Here is a 20,322-nt window from a genome sequence, read left to right as displayed (position 1 = left end):
CCTCATCCAGGCAGAGCAGTCTTGGGATCGGGGGACTCTCAGGGCCTTGGCCACGTGGGACCTATTTTCATGGTGAAGAAATGGAGGAGGTGTGGGCAGAGGGGAGCCAAGCGGTAAAGGTGCCTGGTTTCGTCAGAGCTCAGCGATGTGAGAGGCTTGTGGATCCCTTGAACTGTCAGAAGACCCCCACCCTGGAGCACCTCCTCCTTTCTGGACCCCTGGTCTTTAGCCTCTGGGAGAGGTCCAAGAACTGGAAGTTTCTTAGCTTCAAATGGCCTTGCAGAGGCTAAGCCACACTGTCTCGCCCAGCATCTGTTCACCTTCCTGGGTCACAGGCCCCCTGCTCACTGTGTCTTGTGGGTCTCTGGAGAGCTGCACCCCAACAGGGTGGGCATGACCCTGCCCCAGGCTCCGAGGTCTTTATTGTTCAGAACCTAGGCCAGCAACTCCGCCTAGCACAGGACTGACCATTCTTGAAGTAACTTCAGAGACACCTGGGTCTCCTCCTTGAACACAGAGGGCTAAAGACCCTCCCACAGACACCCTGGTACCCGCATCTCCTGACAGCTTTATCTCCTGGGAGAATGGGAATCTATGTGTCACTCTTTTTACAAACGAGGACTAAGAACTTGTTCAAGGTCAGTCGTTGAGGAGGAAAAGGGGAGCCGGGACTCGGGCCCAGGTTGGCCTGCCTCAACGCCCCACGGTCTCCCGAGGCCTCGCCTGCTCACCTGTCTCCTTCTGCTTGCAGCCCCCATGCCCATAGCAGGTCTGGTTCCCAACCACTCCCAGTCCCAGTCCCCAGGCCTTTGTCCCCACACTCCCGCTGCCAGCTGTAGTCTTCTCTTTCTCTCCATTGAGTCTGGCCCCCAGCTGTCTCTGGTGGGTGCAGCCTCCATAAGCTCCCTCCGTCTCCACAGTGAGCTGCCCTCTAGGGTCCTGGGACCCTTCCTCCAGGCGTGCTCATTTGCCTCCGCCTGTATACATAAAATATAAACTGGCACGCTGCTGCTGAGACAGTAGCCCTCTCTAGTCTTCCTCGGAGGGGCCATTGCTGTTGGGATGAGGGAAGGTCACTTTCCAGGGCCCTAGAGTGTCCATCCATCCAAAGAGCCTGGTATGCCAGCTATCTGTCCCTCACCGGACACAGGCAACTGAGGCCCCAAGAGGGACTGTGAAACAGTGCGATGTGGGTTCTCCCCTGATGGGGACATGGCATGGGTTAGGGCGAGCCCTGGATTGAGACCACTCTGGGCTCCCCCCTCCCACACCACCCCCGAAGCCTGTCAGCCCCTGTCCTCTCTGAGCTCTGCTGTGGGGATGTGCCCACAGGTGGTGACCAGCTGTGCACTTTCCCCCTGGACCCACCGTAATGGCTCCCGCTGAGCAGGGGCGTCCCCACAAGCCACTGCTGGGCTCATCTTGTGTAATGAGGTTTTTCCATTGTTGCCCTCATGCATTGTGTGCCCTGATTGTTTATGCAGCCTTCTGTGTGCTTAGATAAGAAATGCCTCTGCTGGCTTTAGCCTTCTTTGGTGATCGCCATCAGAAGGATCTAGGAAAAACACCCTTGTCAGTAAAACCTCGGCCCTTTTGTCACATGGCCTCATGGGGTGCTGCCCTCTCTTAAGAATAGAATTGGTCTTGGCGGTGGGGTGAGAGTTTCTGGGATGGGGATAAAAATTACCAGGTTTAGTAAGGAAGAATTCCTCTCCTTAAATAGATTTTAACTTGAAAACCTGATGACAGAAGCAGCTGAGTCTCAGCAAAGAGAAAAAACAAAGGAGGCTGATTTCACCTTGCCTTCACCTTGGGGACCCAGCAGCCGCCACTGACCCCTGGGGGCTGCAGCTGGGCGCTTCGGGGCAAGGAGTGGGGACCACATCTTCAGCGTGTCCCCCTGTCAGGGGGGACCACCCTCATCTCCTCTGCAAGCCTCATGGCTTCTGCTCTCCTTGGTTTAGCTGGTTCAGGATCCACTTTCTCAGGAACTCACAATGCTTCTCATTCAGGTTCTCATCGCCCCGCTGAGGACGGGTGTATTTTAGGGACACTTGATCTTCATCTCCGCAGCCTGTTCTTATTAAAGTTCATTTAAGGATATTTTTTCTAAAAATATGGTTTTGTTTTTTTGTTTTTTTGTTTTTTGCTGGGGAAGAAAAGAATTTTATTTATTTTCAAGTAGTTGTATAGATGAATGTTTAAATCCCAGCTTCGTCATTTACCTCTCTGAGGCTCAGGCTCCACCAGATGGAAATAGAAAGAATTGACTTGCATGCTCATTAAGAAAATAAAATAAGAAGATGCTCAATATATCTTAGTTCTCCTTTCTGCCCAAAGGGCCTGCTCTCCCCAAACACACATGCACGCACACACATGCACGCACACACACATGCACACTCCCAGCCCTGGCTGTTTTCACCAGAGAAACATCCTGAGAGGGCGGAGTGTGGTGCAGAGGAGAGAGCTATGGGCTTGCTCCCTCCTGTGTGACCTGAAGCCATCGGTGCAGGTTCTGTTCTGAGGAATTCCTTTGAAGTCTCTCTTCAAACCACTCGCAGGCAAGAGGTGCCTCTGTTGCCTCCGCATCTACGAATTGAATATGAACTAACGTGGTGCGGCTGGGTGATCGTGTCCTCTTCAGCCTTCCTTGGAGGGGTCGTTGTTCTTGGGACGAGGGGAGTTCCCCTGAGCATTTTGCTCAGGCTGTTTGTTCAATGGGGTAAAGCCACCTCCCACCATGTGCCGCATCGGTGATGGTGGTGGCAAGGTCCTCAGAGCCCGCCAAGGGCCCTTCCCATCTTGTGGCCACAGGCAATGAGGGCCTTTGCTTCGAATTTGTCCTAACCAGAAATTAGTGGTTGTCTTTCTAATGTAGAGCTTTTTGTTTGTTTGTTTCTAGAGCAAATCATGGAGGAAAATAAAAAACATGGTGCACTGGTCTCCCTTTGTCATGTCCTTCAAGAAGAAGTACCCCTGGATCCAGCTGGCGGGACATGCAGGTAGACACAGCTCTCCCGGACTTTCCCGGCACCTCTGGGGAGGTGGCCTGGACGCTGTATTCTGGGGATCAAAGCTCCAGAGCAAGTTCCCTCCAAGACTTTCCAGTCTGAAATCGCAGCCACACTTGCAGGCTGCGGCCTTACCAATGCCTTGTAAATGCCATAGACAACTGACCTCTCTGGAGTCTGTGTCACCCCCTTCCTCCAAAACACGCATCCTCCCCTCCCTCGGTCTCTGGCTCTTATCTCTGTGTCTTCCAGTCTCTTTCTTTCTGTCTCTCTTCCCATTGTATTCAATAAGACAGATGAAGCCATCAGTCTTTATAGCTTACCTGCCATTTGTCACCCTGGACAAAGAGGCAAAGCTAACCCCTTCATTGAGCACCTACCGTGTGCCCAAATTGCCATGGTCCTGGGGGTTGCGGCATTAATGGAGATGTAGTTTCTGCCCCGAGGGAGCCTGCAGCTGGTGGAAGATGCAGCCAAGCCACCCCGTAACCGCAGGGCGGTGTGCGGTGTTGGGTGGAAGGTGGCCAGGAGCTGAGTCCAGGCAGTGCTAGGGAGGAGGGACATCTGGAGCCAAGGCCCCAGAGCCATCTAGCCCACACATAAGACCCTCTGGAAGCACTGTCATCTGGAGACATGTCAGGGGCTGCCTGTGGACTTGGCCTTCATGACTTCACCAGCCTGTGGGTCCTTATCAGGCCAGCACAGGGTCCAGCATTTTGCTTACCTCCTAGGCCACACTGGCCCAACCCAAGGCACATGGATGGACAGCCTATGTGCATACTTACTGGGTCTGGCTCAGAAGAAGTGCCGCCCAGGTGGGCTGAGCCTTAGACCCCCCACTTCTCAGCCTGCTGTATCTCCCCACCTTGGCTCTGAATCCTGTCCAATCAGGGTTTTTCTGCTGAGTCCAGGAGACACCTTCGTTGCCGAGAAGCAGGGCTGATGATGGAGGTGAGGATGCAAATAGCAACACTGAGGAGTGACTGGGTCATGGCACCTCAGTCTCTCACCCAGCTCTGTACCCTTCCAGGAGGGAACACTGGTGAGGAGGAGTCTGGAGTCAAGGAAGCTGGGGAACCAGCCCAGGATTACAGTTAGTGAGTGGGAGACTGGGTCTTGAACCCACTGCCCTTAAGGTGCTCAGTCCACAGCAGGGAGATAGGCACACCTTCAGCCCCAGGCTTAGCCATCCCCAGGGAGGCCCAGGCCCTGTGGCGGGGATGGTGCCTCTGCCAACTACCTGCAGCCGGGGACCAAGAACCTTCTACACTTGCTCTGCAGGGAGTTTCAAGGCAGCTGCCAATGGCAGGATCCTGAAGAAGCACTGTGAGTCAGAGCAGCGCTGCCTGGACCGGCTGATGGTGGATGTGCTGAGGCCCTTCGTACCTGCCTACCACGGGGATGTGGTGAAGGACGGGGAGCGCTACAACCAGATGGACGACCTGCTGGCCGACTTCGACTCGCCCTGTGTGATGGACTGCAAGATGGGAATCAGGTGAGCCAGGCTTCTCGCAGCCCACATGCCTGCCTCAGTGCAAACCACATGGCAGGTGCACAGCGCGGCACTCAGGGCTTCCAGGAGGCCTCACAGGTGGAAGGGCAGGCTGAGGAGGGTGTTGGACCAATTAGAGCCTCCCCTTCCCCAGGCATCTCCCATTATGTGCAGAGGGTTCCAGGACCTGGGCTTTGCCCATGATGGCCCCTTTCCTTCTCCGATGAGCAGAAGCCAGGGGCTGGCAGAACCAGAAAATGGGCAGCGGCTGGGTTCTAAGTCACCCTAGAGAGAAGGAAGAGAGAGCTGCCCTTGGTTCAGGTGGGATTGCTGGGGGTGCGGGGAGCACCAGGTAGGGAGGTCGCAGGATGGTGACTTCCTGCTGTGTGAGCTGCAGGGGAGATGGGAATCTAGGTCTTTCCATTTCCCCAGCCCTGGTGAGTGGGAAGAGACAGTGGCTAGTAGAACATGCTGGTTTACCAAAAAAGACCTGTATCTGCCTAAGAGGAGGAGGAAGCCCCTGACGGAACTCAAGAAACCCACATGGCAGGGCACCGCAGGGCCCGAGGTGAGCCCGGAGCAGTCATTGGGCCTGTGTGCAGAACTGGCTCCCACCCCCAGGTTCCTGACAGGGGCTCAGCCTCACCCTGACACCTGCCCAGGGGATAAGCCTGGAGAGGACTCCAGGGAAGAGGAGAAAGGAAGAGGGGGCTTGAGGAGGCAGGGCAGAGAGCAGACGGGGATGCCTGAGGCCCGCTGCCGTGATCTTGGGGCTCAGTTTTAGGCAGCCGGGTTTTCTCACTACCTCTCAAACTGTGGCCCTTCCACCCTGAGACATCCACAGTACGGCTCCTTCTCCCCTGTGCAGGTTTGGTGAACCTCCCTAAGGCTGTCGGCCCCCATGGTGTCCAGCTTGCGGTGCTCATGCTGTGGGCCTGGCCCTGGCTGCAGCACCCGGGCTGGACGGCCAGATGCCAGGCCCCTCCATGCTGCCTTGCAGGGCTGTCTGGGAGGCCAGGCACAGAGACTCAGAGCTCAGAGCAGAGGCTGTGTCCACTGTGACTGGTTTAACCGGATTATTTCTCATAAGAGCAGATTGAGAAAGGGGTATGTGTGTGAGAGAGAGAGAGACAGAGACACAGGCCAGGAGAGAAGTGGGCTAAGCCAGCCAGCGTTTCTCTCCTTCCTTCTCTTGAGTTCTGTCCTAAAATCAGACCCTGCCACCGACTGTTGTGTTCTCTCGCCATCACTCACAGGGAAAGAATGGGGGATAGAGAAGCACAGGCCCCACTCTTTGCTCTTGTGCCATCCCTGGCCACCTCCCTTCCACCATCCAAGTTCCTTACTATCTTTAGCCCACAGAGATCTGGGATAGGGCAGGGAGGAGACAGAACATGCCCCCAGCCAGCCCGAGGCCATTGCTTTCCTGAGTCTGATTTCTGACCCCGGATGGCGTCCCCTGGTGCACCAGAATGTGCCCTCTCAGGGGAGGCCCAGCCCTTCCTTCCAACCCAGACAGCAGCAGGACTTCGCAGAACCGCATGGAGAATAATCCAACTGGTGTCCACTCAGACCTGGCCAAAAAAGTATGGCCTGTGTGAAGAACACTGGCTGGGCATTTCTGGAAGTCGGCTGTCCCAAGGACACAGCCAGCCAAGCACAGAGTCAGGCTGCCCCAGAACCTGCCTGCTCCTGCTGGGGACAGGAGCCCCTCTTCCTGCCCCAGGGCTGCCCCCACCCAGCCGCTTGACTTCCGCAGCTTCTGATTGCACCCTAGCGCGCTCAGGAGAGATCTAGAGTGACCGTGGCTGGTACCCATGTAACCTATCTTGGCAGGCAGAGGGAACAGGATGAGAGAGGAGTATGTGTGGAGGGGAAGAGGAAGGTCTCCCCAGAAGCAGGGTGCACCCAGCCCGATCTTTCCTGCACACAAATCCTAAGGACCCTTCTTGTTCCAAGGGCTGCACTAGATGCTTCCATTATTTATCCCATTGCGTTCTCACCGCCATTCTGGGAAATGGGTCATGTTCCAGTGTAAGCAGGAAGGTTCTGTCACCAGGAGGTTCAGTGACTCATTAGGCCACCCAGCCAGGCAGCAACTTGGTGCAGTTCTGCACCAGGCTTGCTTGACTGCAAATCAAGCCCCCAGCTGCAGCCCAGCCCTTCCCAAGGGGGCTGTGTGGGACCCAGCTTCCATGGCATTTCCCTGGGATGCCGGACTAGTTCCATCTGGGCCGTGGACTGTGCCTTCCCCCAAATGCGTTCATCCAGAACCCTTGGCTGCAGAGCCTCTCCCAAGACTGGCTGCTCATGGTCACCTCCGGAATGTGGCCTTTCCATGACAGGGTGAGGAGGCTGGAGCCCAGGGTTACCTCACATGCTGAGTCCCAGGGCAAGAGGGTTTGAGACATGTCACAGAGAAAGGGAAGGGCTGGTCACCAAACAATGCTGGGCATGGTGGGGGCAGAGGGGTGGCACTAGGGAGAATGTGATGCAGTTGCTGGTGGTGTCTGCACCTCGGGGCTTCTTGGGACTCTGGCTCCCACCGACGTGCTCAGTGGCTCTGGGGCATGCTCTGAGGTTTGTGACTTGTCCTGGAGAGTCAACACTGTCTTCCTGACATCGGGACCAGCGGCCTGGGGAGTGCAGGTGAGAGCTCGTCCCTAGCACCTAGGAGCTCTAGGTGGCTTTTGTCTGCCACCTGTTGGCTCCCTGGGCTGGCCTGTCTCAAAGGAGCACTTCCTCCACCTGGTCTCGAGTCCCCTCCTCCCTCAGCCTCCCGTGAGTGGGCGAGCAGGTCTCTGCTTCCCTGCATGGCTTGGAGCTTCGACTTTGTCTCGGGCAGGCAGGGGAGTATGGGGAGGGGGCTGAGCCTCACCTTCCTGTGGGTCTCCCGCCCCACCATCCAGCTGGCACCCCCTGTGGGCATCTCCCCCCAGCCCCTTTCCTCTCCTGGGCAGTGAGTGACTGCCTGCTTTGAGCTACGGGGGCCCTTTTTGGAGAAAGGCCATGTGAAAAGGGATTTCACATTGAGGTCTGCTTCCTGTTTAAGGAGGTGCTGAGAGCTCTTTGCAGAAGTGCAGCCACCCACCATGCGGGCCCCTACAGCACCCTCAGGAGTCGTCCTTCCCCCAGCCTGACTGCCCCTTTTCTACACGGTACACACACAGATGCACAGGCAGCCCCTGCTTCAGTGCCCCTATCACCACTGACCTGGCTCTGCATGTGAGGGGTATGCTCTGTGTGTGTCCTGCATGGGTGCACCTGTGTGTGTGCAGTGGTGCACAGGAGTCCACGTGTATGTGCATGTGTGTGCATGAGCATGTGTGTGTGTATGTGCGCACATGGGTGTGTGTGCATGCAAGGGCCCAACCCAAAGCTACTGATTTCCCCCTCCAGCCCTCATCACCTCCTAGAAGGTCCTAACCAGCCAGGCCTAAGTTCACATCCAAAGGATTTGTTTTTTTCTTCCCTTTTCTTTCCGTGCAAATTTCAATTAATACAGTGGTTTCTAAAGCCTGTCATTTTTAAGATGCTGTAGTTTTTGTTTAGTCTGTTCTGGGTCCCAAACCAGCAACTTGGAGAAGTTGGTGGGCAGCGTTGGAACGAGGCCTGGGAGACAGATGCGGGAAGAGTGGAGGGCCAGGTGGAGGGCAGGTGGGCGGGGCCTGTGTGGGCAGCTCCCACACACACAGGGCAAAGGGGAAAAAACTTCCCCATCCTGCAACTGACACTGCTGATTTCTGCCTTCTCAAGGGCTGTGGGCAGCCTCTGAGCCTGTTGTGTAGGGAGACTGGGGCTCTAAAAGGAGAGCAGGGGAGCGGGGGTGGGATGACTCACCCAACCTCTGCTCTGGAGAAGGCAGAAGCGCAGAGGTGTGTGCTGGGGGAGGTGGTGTGTCCCGGCAGCTCAAGGCCAGCGATTCAGCCCCCGGCTGCTCAAGTGCTCTGCTGTCCCTGCCCCTGTTACCTTCCCCAGCGTCTAGGTGGTCCCTGCCAGTTCAGCAGGAGCTGCTCGTGTGGAGGCCAGGGCCATGAGGCAGTTGAGTTGGAAGCATTTTCTCAGGCTTTTTGGGCTGGGGGCTCACCTATGAGGAGGCCTGGTGTCGATGGGGTGGGTGCGCCAGGCATGTCTCTGGGATGAGCAGAGGCTGAGGGAGCCCCCTGCCTTTCCCCCACAATACGGACTTCTCCATCCACACTGGGACCCCTTCCGAGGCCACCTTCTGACCTGAACTTGTGCTCCAGAAGATTTCCCCTCTTTGGAAAGAGCCAGAGACACTTATGGGCAGGCTCAGCCTTCAGGCTGCCTGAGAGCAGCAGAGATGGGGCTTGAAGACAGACGACTTCTCCCACCAGGACAGGTTCTGGCTTTGGAAGCCCTCACTTTATGGAAGGGCAGAGGCAGCCAAGGGGATACAGTGGGGCCCTGAGTAGACCCTGCCCCCAGTCCCCTCTCTCAGCTCCACCGTAGCAGCAGGATCAGGACAAGCCACCCCCGACCCCCGCTGCTGCTCTGCCTCCGTCTTCCTTCTTCTGCTGGTTCCTGTGGGGGTCTCCCGGAGGAGCTCCTTGGGCTTTGTGAGGCCAGCCGATGGGCTTGGAGTGAAAGTGAAGGCTGTCCAATTCAGTGAGGCTGCCCCTTTTCTCCTGGATCAAGAGCCAACCCCAGGCTGGGTGGTGGTGCACACCTGTAATCCCAGCACTTTGGGAGGCCAAGGTGGGAGGATCACTTGAGGCTAGAAGTTTGAGACCAGCCGGGGCAACATAGTGAGACTCCCTTATCTACTAAAAAAATTGTCTAAAAAAAAAGAACAAAAAAAATTAGAGCCAGCCCCAGCTGGAACAGAGTCTGCTGCCCCCTCAGAAAGACGTGTCTTGACTCAGGGTGCTGAGCTGACTGCGGCTGTCGGGCAACACACGCCCCAAACCTTCATCCACCAGGCGGGAAAGGAGCTGCTGGTGAGCCCTGCCCCAGGCCGCGGCCCTCATGTCGCCTTCCCTCCCACGTAGGACCTACCTGGAGGAGGAGCTCACGAAGGCCCGGAAGAAGCCCAGCCTGCGGAAGGACATGTACCAGAAGATGATCGAGGTGGACCCCGAGGCCCCCACCGAGGAGGAGAAAGCACAGCGGGCTGTGACCAAGCCGCGGTACATGCAGTGGCGGGAGACCATCAGCTCCACGGCCACCCTGGGGTTCAGGATCGAGGGAATCAAGGTGAGGCCGGCGAGTGAGGGCAGCCTTGGGCCCCACCCGTGCCCACCTCGGGGGGCTTGGCTTCTCTTAGGGCCCTTTGGAAGCTGTAAGCTTCTCCAGGCACAGGCTCAGAGTGTGGGTGGCCCGCCCCAAGGCCAGACATTTGGAGACATCAGCGTATTCCTTAGGCGGGATGGCTGTGTAGGGCTTCTAGCCCTGCCCAGCTGTCAGCCCTCTGCCGAGGACTCTCCATTTAGTCCAGACGGTGCCTGGCACCGGGAACCAGGCGAGAGCCGCCTGCGGGATGCCTGTGGGGGAGCTGGTTCATTCTGCCGTGGCCTCAAACCGGGACTGGCAGACAATTCGGGGAAGGGAGGAGCATGCTGACCGCCTTTGATGTTGGAGCCAGCGTCCCTCAGAAACTGCATTCTCTCCTCTTTGCTCTTCGATCTTCTTCTTCTTTTTTTTTTTTGAAATTTCAAAATATTTATTGGAACAGAAATAGAAACATAAGCCCCCAAGAAACAACATGACAAACTTTATAAGTGAATGTAATTTTTCCCTAATTAATATATTTACTTTGTGTTTGTGGTTACAAAATGATGGCTCTTTCCCTTCTATCCCTTTGTACCTATGTGCATCTGGCAGAAAAGTTCTTAGCTCTGGCTATGGGCACACAGAAGCTTCCTATACATGATTATGTTCAAATGTTGATTTACTGTCCCCAGAATAAATCGGGGAACTGGCACTGTCTGGATTGATGACTGTCTGGATTGATCACTGGCGCTGTCTGGATTGATCTCCCTGTCCCTGGGCCCCTGTGTCTACCCTTGCTGTTAAATTCGCAAGAGCCGGGGCTTTGGGGTGCCGGCCCCTCAGGGTCTCAGAAGCTGTCCCTCTCGAGCAGATGGCGGTCTCTGTGGGGTTGTCGGGTCTCCCATTCTCTGACCAGTCATGGTCTGCATCATCTCCAGTGTCCAGCCTGGAGTCCGGGTTGGGCAGCCGATCATCCTGCTGGGAGGTTCCCCTCAGCCTCCTTTCAGATGGCATTTAGACGTAGCTTCCGCAGCTGTCAGTGGCTCGCTGCCCACAGTGGCATGTGGGGGAAGTTTTTACCTTCCCCTGGGACAGCTGCTTTGCGAGCTCTGGGCTGAGAAAGGCATTTGCCCCCTTCTTTGTCTTTTGAAACCAGCCCTTCCCTCTTTTTTGCAACCAGCTCTGAGACTGGATGCAAATTCTGTACCCCTCCACCTTCTCCTTAACACTCACTTTCCTTTCTTTATTTGTTCGAAACAATCCACTTTCCCCTCACCTCTCCCTCTCAAGCAGGATGTGCTCCTGGTCTGTCTATTGTCCAGCCGTCAGAACAGCCGACAGCCTGTCTTCCCACTCAGAGAGAAGCCAGCTGTCTTCACCATCACCTGCCTGCCCCGCTCTGCCTGGGGTGCGCTGCCCACTGCCCCCGGCTTTCGGCGCCTCTTGCACCCAGGGCTGCTCCCTCGGCCCCAGGTCCTGCCAGTCCTGTCAAAGGCAGCCACAGTGAGGACACAGATGAAGTAATCTCCAGCCTGAGGGCAGACACGGCCCACTGTTGGGACTCCTGGCGGACCATTCCCTTTGATTTAGAGGAAATCTAAAGAACAGATTTCCTCATAGGTCAGCAAAGCCCCACATGAGGGCCCAGGACAGCCTGAACAGAGATAGTGCTGGGGCCCAGAAGATGCGAGTGGGGTGGGCGAGGGAGCAGAGATGGGCAGGGCTGTATTGGATCCTGGCTTTCAGAAAACCTGAAAGAAGAAATGGTAGATTATAAAGGAAGTCAAGCTGAGCTCAGGGTGGGAGAAAGTCTCTCCTGCCTGTGCTGAGGGGAGGTGCCTCTGGCGGGCAGGAAACCTCTGGGCACCGGGCCCAGGCCCCTGAGTGGGAAGTCGAGGCCGACCCTCTCTCTTGGCCCTGCTGTTGCACTCAGGACGGGCCAGCCCCAGGCCATGCTTCTCTATCCTCGGCCCAGATGCCCTTCACACCTCCGGGCCTTTCCTACCACTGTTCACTCGTCTGGGGATGTCAGCGCCACCCTCTGCATTCTCCTGTGTCTGGGCGCAGGGCAGGCTCCCCTCTGCTGTGCACACCACCTCCATGCGCCATATGTGGACACCTGGGTGCCTCCACTGGCCCTGCCCCAGGTCCAGATGGGGCTCACCTGCTCTGTGGTGTTGGGTGGGTGAGAACAGTTTCTGCCCGAGGGTCCCTGCTGACCCCCTCCTGGGTGGGGTGTTCTCTTTCTCAGAAAGAAGACGGCACCGTGAACCGGGACTTCAAGAAGACCAAAACGAGGGAGCAGGTCACTGAGGCCTTCAGAGAGTTCACTAAAGGAAACCGTAACATCCTGGTGAGTCTAGCACCTCCAGAGAGGGTCTCTCCAGCCAGCCAGGAAGGGACAACTGTGTCTACTCTGGAGGTGCCTATGGGGAGGATAAGGCATTCCCAGGGACAGCACACCCCACCCCGAGTTTGTAGGGCTCTGTAGAGAGGCCACTGGCAGAGACTTTTGTGGCTCTCTCACTCTGCCCTTTCAAAAGTCAAAGGCACGCCGGGCACAGTGGCTCACGCCTGTAATCCCAGTACTTTGGGAGGCCAGGGCAGGCAGATCACCTGAGGTCAGAAGTTCGAGACCAGCCTGGCCAACATGGTGAAACTCCGTCTATACTAAAAACACAAAAATTAGCCAGACATGGTGGCGCATGCCTGTAATTCCAGCTACTTGGGATGCTGAGGCAGGAGAATCGCTTGAACCCAGGAGGCAGAGGTTGCAGTGAGCTGAGATTTTGCCATTGCACTTCAGCCTGGGCAACAAGAGTGAAACTCTGTCGCAAAAAAAAAAAAAAAAGTCAAGGGCACTGAAGTTAGTACCCAGGAAGGTTTGGATCCATCCTGGCCCCAGGCTTCTGCTTGGAAAGTGAAGAGGAAGGTGATGTGCTTGTCTCTGGCATGCGGCAGGTAGGCGGGGAAGCTTGGCTTACACTCACTGACTCTCCCTTAGCCATCGGCCCCATAGCTCGGGAGAGCATTTCCCATGCCCTGAGAGAGAGAACAGTGCCCGCCACCTGCCAGGTGTCATGCCAAGCATGCAGCAAATCTTCACAGCAGACCTGCTGTGGGTAGACCTGCTTGTCCCCATCTTGTGTGCCCGAGGTCACACTGCCCCCTGCCAGCGAGAGCTGGTGAGCTGTCTCCGAGTCCAGGAGCGTGGGTTGTACAAGTTCATGACAAAGTTCTGTCTTATGTGTTGCTGCTGCAGCGGCTCCGCAGACTGGATAGATGCTCTGCCCACTGGGACCAGAGCACTGACCCTTCCAACTGAGTCAGGAAATAATTGTGCCACTGTGCCCCAAGTGCACGGCTCCCTGGGACAGTCAGAGATCCAGGCACATCTGGGACACGGGCCCTGGAGCCCCTGTGAATGGCACCTTCTGAACAGTCCACAGCAGCTGCAGAGCAAGTAGGGGCAGACCAGGCAGCCCTTTCTCCAAGGAGACTCAGTACCACCTGGAACTGGGAAATCTTCCTTTTCCAGCTGGGGAGGCTTCCCTTGGCTCCTGGCAAGCTCTGAGGCTGCAGGCAGGGGGAATGCGCCTGACTGTTTCGTAGCCCAAGTCCTCCAATTCCTGAGTCCCCTGCAGGGGAGGATCTCAGCCCCTAAGCAGTGGCCACCATGGAACATGCCTCCTATGCCTGGGGTTTGTTCCTGGTGCTGAACACTCCAGGGGGCTGCTCGGCTGGCCCTGCCAGCTGTCACTGCTTTCTAGCAGGCATTGAGGAACTCTGTGTACCTGTGTATGACGGGCTTCCCAAGGCAGCCCGGGGGTGAGACCAACAGAGCTGGCTTCTGGGGAAGATGGGGCACCCCCAAGGCCAGCAAAGCTTGACACGAGTTTATAGGGCTCCATGGAGAGGGCACTGGAGAGTTATTTGTGGTTCTCTCTCTTACCCTGTCCTTTCAAAAGTCAAAGGTCCTGACATTTATGCTGAGAAAGACGCCATAGCAGCCCTGCTCGCAGGAAGCTGACTCTAGATGTCCGGCATTCAGGGTGTAAAGCACACTCACGGGAGGAACCACTAGAGGCCGCATGGGTGTTCTGATACTGCCCTTCCTGGCACCGCCTGCTCCTGGAGAAAGGGTGGTGGGAGAAAGGGCGGGAGCGGAGCCCAGCTGCAACCCCTCCTCTAGGCTGCAGTTTCTTCATTTGTAGATAAGGAGATTGGAATAAGTGATCAGGGTGTAAGGTCACTGCCATTTCTACAGTCTGTGACTCTAATGAGCTAAATGGGCTAAAATCCACCCCTTCCCCATGCAGTGTTTAAAAATCTGGTCCTCTTTCTATTCCCAGATCGCCTATCGGGACCGGCTGAAGGCCATTCGAACCACTCTAGAAGTTTCTCCCTTCTTCAAGTGCCACGAGGTAGATACTGGGCTTTTGCCCTCTTGAGCAGAATGCTGTGCGTGCCGATAGGCCTTCTCCTTCTCCTTCCAGAAGCCTGGGGCATTGGACATTTTCAGGGTGGTGCAGCCAGAGGCAGGCCATCAGGGACCAGCCCCTCGCTGCACAGGGGAGCTGCGTCTTAATGCTCCCTGGGGTGACCACACAGGCTGTCCTGCCTGAGACCCCTGGCTATTGCCCCCTTTCTCCTCCCTTGTCCTTCCAGCTCCAGAGTCTTGTCCATTCTGGGCAGCGGTGGCAGGACTTCTATCCCACACACCCCGTGGTCTCAGGGCAGAAGCTCTCTGAGCTGCTAGAGTAGCCGGGCACCCCCCGACCACCACCTACATCTTCAGATGAGACCCTGAGGAGGGCAGGCAGGTCTTCAGGTGCCACTCTCGGGCAGGGCTGGAACCTCCCAACTTTGCATACGTTGGTTGGCAGGGGCAGCAGGCAGCAGGTGGGGAACTGAGACACCTGAGAGAGGCTCTGGGAGGTGTTGGCAGGTTCCCTGGAGGGGTATGAAACCCTGACATGGGGAGTCCAGGTCCCCAGCCACATGACACATTCACACACACATTCACAGATCCCACGCTCATCAATCCTATACCACACACATTCACAGATCACACTCATAAACCCTACATGCACACACATTCACAGATCACACTCAAATCCTACATGCACACACATTCACAAATCATACATTCACACACATGCAAATCACGATCACATGCATGCACACACATTCGTACAACACATTAACACAAGTCATACATATACAAACATACTCACACATGTATTCATATATCCACACACATTTTTGTGTGCACACCCACTCATACACAAACATGCATGCCTTTACCAGTCACACACACACACACACACAGCTGCAGTCCTGGGGCTGGCTAATCCCATGGGTGGGTGGGTGTGAAGTGGGATCCTGTGGCTCTCTGCAGCTGCGTAGATGGTTCAGGAAAGCAGCCCCTCTCGTAGGGACTCTCCTGTGGAGGCCCTCTTGTGTGGGGTCTTATATGGAGGTGGCCTCAGCCTCAGCCTGTGCCCACGGAGAAGGCTGCGGAGCCAGCAGGAGGAACTCATAGGGTCAGCCCTGGGGCACCAGCAGGGCGGTGCATCTTTCTGCAAACTACACCACCAGGCCTCCTCAGGCAGATGGTCTACCTTGCTCCTGGATGTCATTCCCTGCGAGGCACCTGGAGAGGATGGCTGTGAGGAGGGGGTGGCACACCCAGAGAGGAGACTCAGGCTTTGCTGTGCCCCTAGCAGGGAGTTCGGTCCTTCTCAGAATGTTCTTTGCCCTCCTCATCCCCCAGACCCTCAGCTCCTCCTGTGGCCTCTCCTTTCCACTTGATGAAGCATCCTCGTGCCACCTGCCAGAGCCCCTTTGCCCCAGCTGCGTCTCTGGAGGATGGGGGTGCTGCCTGGCTGCCTGACCCCAGGGGCCGAGCCTGGGAGGACTTCAGGCCACAGAGCTCTGTCTCAAAGTCGTTCCCACCCTTCTTCAACACTTCTGCTTTTGTTGCTTGGAAAAGCATTTTGTTCTACACTTTTTGGAGTCTCGCTTAAGGTCTAGAAAGAGGCCAAATCAGCTCGGGTCTGTTGTTTTCCACCTGGGAAGAGGAAGCCCCTTTTTTGGGCTCAGCCTCGCCAGGGGCCCCACCTGCCCTGCACTGCTGGAAGCTGGAATGTCACCTCAGCCCTTTCTGTGCCCCCGGCCTTCCTCTGGCCCCACTGAGGTGATGCAGGGGTATGTGTGGCCATATTTGGGAAAGCACCTCGCTCCCGTGCAGAGGCTCTGAGCTCACCTAGGGGGGGCAGGCTCTTTGGTGCCCACTGTCCCTGGGCCAGGCTGGGAAGGCCCTATAGGGTCTGTCCACCCTGAATCTGCAGGAGATTGTGCTGCTGGGGTGGGGGTGCTGTGTGCATTTGAAATGGGTTCTTTTCCACCCCCCCCCCGGGAGAGTTTGGACTCTCCTGGGCACCTTCCCTTTCACTCCAATTCCCTCCAGAGTGTTCGGGAGGAGTCAGGTTCTAGGAGGCGGAAGGGCAAGGCCCCAGGTTTGGTTGTGGTCTAGAAAGAGTGGAAAGTTTGCCCAGGTGCAGTGATTCATGCCTGTAATCTCAGCACTTTCCAAGGCTGAGGCAGGAGAATGGCTTGAGCTTAGGAGTTTGGGACCAGCCTGGGTAACATAGTGAAACCCTGTCTCTACAAAAATAAAAAAACAAAAAGTTAGCCGGGCATGGTGGTGCATGCCTGTAGTCCCAACTACTCAGGAGGCTGTGGTAGGAGGATCGCTCCAGCCCAGGAGATCAAGGCTACAGTAAGCTGAGGTTGCACCACTGCACCCCAGCTGGGGGGACAGAGTAAGACCCTGTCAGGAAGGAAGGAAGGAAGGAAGGGAGGGGGGAAGGGCAGGAAGGAAGGAAGGAAGGAAGGAAAAGAAGGAAGGCAGGAAGGAAGGAAGGAAAGAAAGAGGGAGGGAAGGAGTGGAAAGTGTGCAGGGGGTGAAGGGGTGCCTGCTGCTGCCCACACAGAAGGGTGGTCGCTGACCCTGGAACCCAATGCTATCTACCCAGGCATGGCCATTCTTGGCCAGCTCTGCTGCCTGGCTGAAAATGGGGATTGGAATTGCAGGTGCCGGACTGCCCGGCTTGAGCGAGCCTCCCCACCCGGTCACCCAGGCCCCAGTCCGCAGTGGGGAGGGCGAGGCCGGGGCTTCAGCTCACCCCTCACCCCCCTGTTCCCCTCAGGTCATTGGCAGCTCCCTCCTCTTCATCCACGACAAGAAGGAACAGGCCAAAGTGTGGATGATCGACTTTGGGAAAACCACACCCCTGCCTGAGGGCCAGACCCTGCAGCATGACGTCCCCTGGCAGGAGGGGAACCGGGAGGATGGCTACCTCTCGGGGCTAAATAACCTCATCGACATCCTGACTGAAATGTCCCAGGACGCCCCACTTGCCTGAGCTGCCCACGCCCTCCCTGGCCCCTGCCTGGGCCTCCTTTCCTCCTCCTGTGCTTCCTTTCTCGTTCCTAACTTTTCCTTCACTTACACCTGACTGACCCTCCTGAACTGCACTACAAGACACTTTGTAGAAGAGGAGATGAGAGTTTCTAGTCATTTTCCTAACTTCAGGGCTTGGAGGTGGTGTTGCACTGCTCTTTGTAGAGAGGGTCACCTACTAGAAGAGAAATGCCCAGTCCGAGAGGTGGGTCAGGTGTAGAGCTGGAGGGGGTCCCTGGCTGCTGAGGGGACCCTACCAGATGAGCCCTGCCTCTGGGAGCTCCCTAGGAAGCGCCAGCCTGGACCGACCACCTGCGGAGGCCTGCTGCCCCCTGGCGGCCAGTGCTGTTAGAGTGCGCCAAGCACAGCCTTGTTACTGCCAGGGCTCCTCACCGGAGAGCCCAGGGGGCCGGCCGGGTTCCTAGTGCCTGGCTAGGAGCAGGGCTTTCTGGTAGTTGGGGTACAAAACCATCGGGGAACCACATGTTGACTGTGAGCAAAGTGTCTTCCGATTAGCAGCCTCAGGGATGCCCTGGTGGCCTCTCCAGGGTTGCTCAGGCAAGGCCCCCCACCCATCTGGTATGGAAACCTGCTGGCTCCAGGCCAGACCCAGGAGCCAGGAGAAGGCCGAAGCCAGCTTGGCTGTGTTCTCTGATCTAGGCCTTCCCAGAAGAGGCGAGCAGAAGCTGTGCCATTTGGAATTGCAACCCATGAGTTCAGAAGGCACACTCTGCCATGCTGTGCTCCAAGGGTGCTACCAGGGGAAGATGGGACCTATAGAGTCTGGGCCCTGGCCCCACCTCACCTACCTGGTGCTAGTTGGTCAACCCTGCCTGCATACATGGGCTCCTGCCATGGGGCCCAGAGTCCCTTGCAGGTATAGAAATAGGGGAGGAGCTCAGGTCTGCGCCAGGCAGAAAGAAGGCAGGCTTCTGGCTTCCAGAGAGCAGTGGTGGCCTCCTGGCCTGATTTGTTATTGCCTCTGAAATAAGCCTTACCGCCTGGAGGGCTTAGATTCCTGCTTCTCCAGTGTAGTGTGGGTATCTTGCAGGGTATGTGGTGGATGCCAGGCCATGCTCCAGGCACCTCTTCCTGAAGTCTCTGCGTTTGAAGATTCGTGGAGAACCTATTTAAGCCCAATTTTAACTGAAAGCCAGTGAGTCTGTTACGGAAGGGAATGTAAAATTTGCATGACTTCTTAAGAACAAAACCCCCAGCTCTGTGCCCCAGGCTCCTTGGGGCTTGCCACCCACTCCTTTGCTGTTAGAGGTAGAGGAGCTGGGAGAGTCCAGGAGCTAGGGACACAGAGGGAGACTGTGGACCAAGGCGTGTGTGTCTGGAGGAACCGCTGCCCACCCCACCACCCCGGGGTCTCTGGGGAACTGTCAACCTGCCCACGGGACATGTACATTTCCCCTTTTGTGCTGGAAGTGTGAGTGACACTTGGTGGGGGTGGAGGGTGGGACACATGAGGATGTATAAGTACAGATTTTAAAAAAGGAAATCACTTAAACTTCCTGGCTCCTGTTTAAAACAGTGGTGGGCTCCTGTGTGGGCTGACTTGCTAAAGGTCACACATGCGCCCGGTGGAGCACGAGAGACCTCGTGGCAGCATGTGATCTGGAAGGCAGGCAGGACGGGGGCGTTGGGAGCCAAAGTCAACTCTGGGCCTCTGGAGCTATAGTGACTTTTGGGCTAGAAGGGACCTTGGTCTGTGCTTCAGCCGTTTGCAGGGCAGGGGCCATCATTAATTCAGACGTAAAGATTCTATGACTGGACTGGCCAAAAATTATCCTCATTCCATCTGTGAAAGAAGTTTGCTAAAGCAAATCATGATATGAACGAAAATTACAGGGGACCTGTTTAAGAGAACAAAATGTTCCAAGCACTTTAGGCAGACACCAGCTGTTTGCAAACAATGTGCTAATATGCAAATAACGTGCTTATTAAAGGAGGCCCATGGGGCCTCTTATTGGCAATACTTGGCTGTGGGTTACATTAAATATGTGAAAGTAGTATGAAATAGCATCATTTTAGGATTATTCTGTTACTTAGGGTTTTTGTTTTCTGTTTTGTTTTTCTTTTTTTGTATTTACCATGCTAGTTCTCTTCCACACCTACTCTGTCTCTCAAGCCATTCTGCTGCCCGCTTCCCTGCCACCTGGCCCTTCCCTTTGTCTCAGTGGGATAGACGGATTCTGAAATGGAATCTCCCAGAACCCGTGCCCTGGCAGCCTGGAAGACCGTGCCTGCCCAGCCCTCAGCGCCACAGGGACTCCTTGGGTCCTGGCAGTGCAGGTGCCAGCAGGCAGGACAAACTCTGTGTACCTGTGCCCAGGTGAACAGGTGCTGGGTCCTCTTGCCCTGTCCTCCGGGGGGGCGCCCGGGAGTTCTTGGCATTCAGCACTGCTTAGCATTCTCGGAAGGTTTCCTCAACTGCTTGCTTTTCCCAGGCTTGCCTTTAGTGTCATGTAAGACATTTTTAAGTTATATTTATTTTGTTGGGTTTTAAAATTGCACAGAACACTAAGACCGAAAGGCTGGACTCTTGTTTCTCCTTGAAAACTTTGTCTTTGTTTTGAACTTCCCTTCCCACTTGGTAGAAAGAGCCCAGAAGCAGCCCTGGCCCCATAAGATGGACTCTTTCATCCTTCAGTTGTATTTAGCTTTGAGTTTCTCTGCACCCGTCCAACCCATGTGTATATAACCCAGCCTCTGGCTCTGGGGTGTTCACCTCGTCAGTGCCTTTTGTTCTGGAGGAGAGGACCCCCGCCCCTGCCGAGAGGCTCTCTTCCTGTTCTGCACCCCTCTCCCCATGGGACCTTGGAGAAAACTGAACTGTTACAAACCCCCTGCACAGTGCCTGTCAAACAGATGCAAACCTTCCTGAATAAAGCCTTGGAGACCAGCGCTGTCTGTGATGTGATCCTTCTGGCCCCCAGCCCTGAGACCCGGCTGAGGGGCAGGCTGGGGAGTCAGGAAGCTAGAGGGCCCACATGGGGGCTGTTAGGGGAGTGGGTGTCAGATTGGGTAACATTTTAATTTGTAAAGAATATAAACCACTCTCCAAAACAAGTCTTTTCAACCCTCATGAAACTTTGAAATAGTAGCTCAGAGAC

The 20,322-nt window shown here is 55.9% G+C and overlaps 1 protein-coding gene across 3 annotated transcripts in view; it reads left to right on the top strand.

Moving 5' to 3' along the window:
- ITPKB (inositol-trisphosphate 3-kinase B) overlaps positions 1-20,111 on the top strand; it is a 226,506-nt gene extending 206,395 nt beyond the window's left edge. For all 3 annotated transcript variants that reach the window (XM_032136227.2, XM_032136225.2, XM_032136226.2), the window contains 6 exons: positions 2,903-3,002; positions 4,293-4,506; positions 9,516-9,720; positions 11,987-12,088; positions 14,088-14,159; positions 16,950-20,111. In XM_032136227.2, coding sequence (XP_031992118.1) covers positions 2,903-3,002; positions 4,293-4,506; positions 9,516-9,720; positions 11,987-12,088; positions 14,088-14,159; positions 16,950-17,165 — 909 coding nt within the window. In that variant the 3' untranslated portion in view covers positions 17,166-20,111. The remainder of the gene's footprint in view (positions 1-2,902; positions 3,003-4,292; positions 4,507-9,515; positions 9,721-11,986; positions 12,089-14,087; positions 14,160-16,949) is intronic.
- The last annotated feature ends 211 nt before the right edge of the window (positions 20,112-20,322 follow it).

The sequence above is a fragment of the Hylobates moloch genome, unplaced genomic scaffold, assembly GCF_009828535.3.
Source record: "Hylobates moloch isolate HMO894 unplaced genomic scaffold, HMol_V3 SCAFFOLD_18, whole genome shotgun sequence".
NCBI lineage: Eukaryota > Metazoa > Chordata > Mammalia > Primates > Hylobatidae > Hylobates > Hylobates moloch.
Note: the sequence above shows the minus strand (reverse complement) of the source record. Positions and strands in the feature narration are given on the sequence as shown.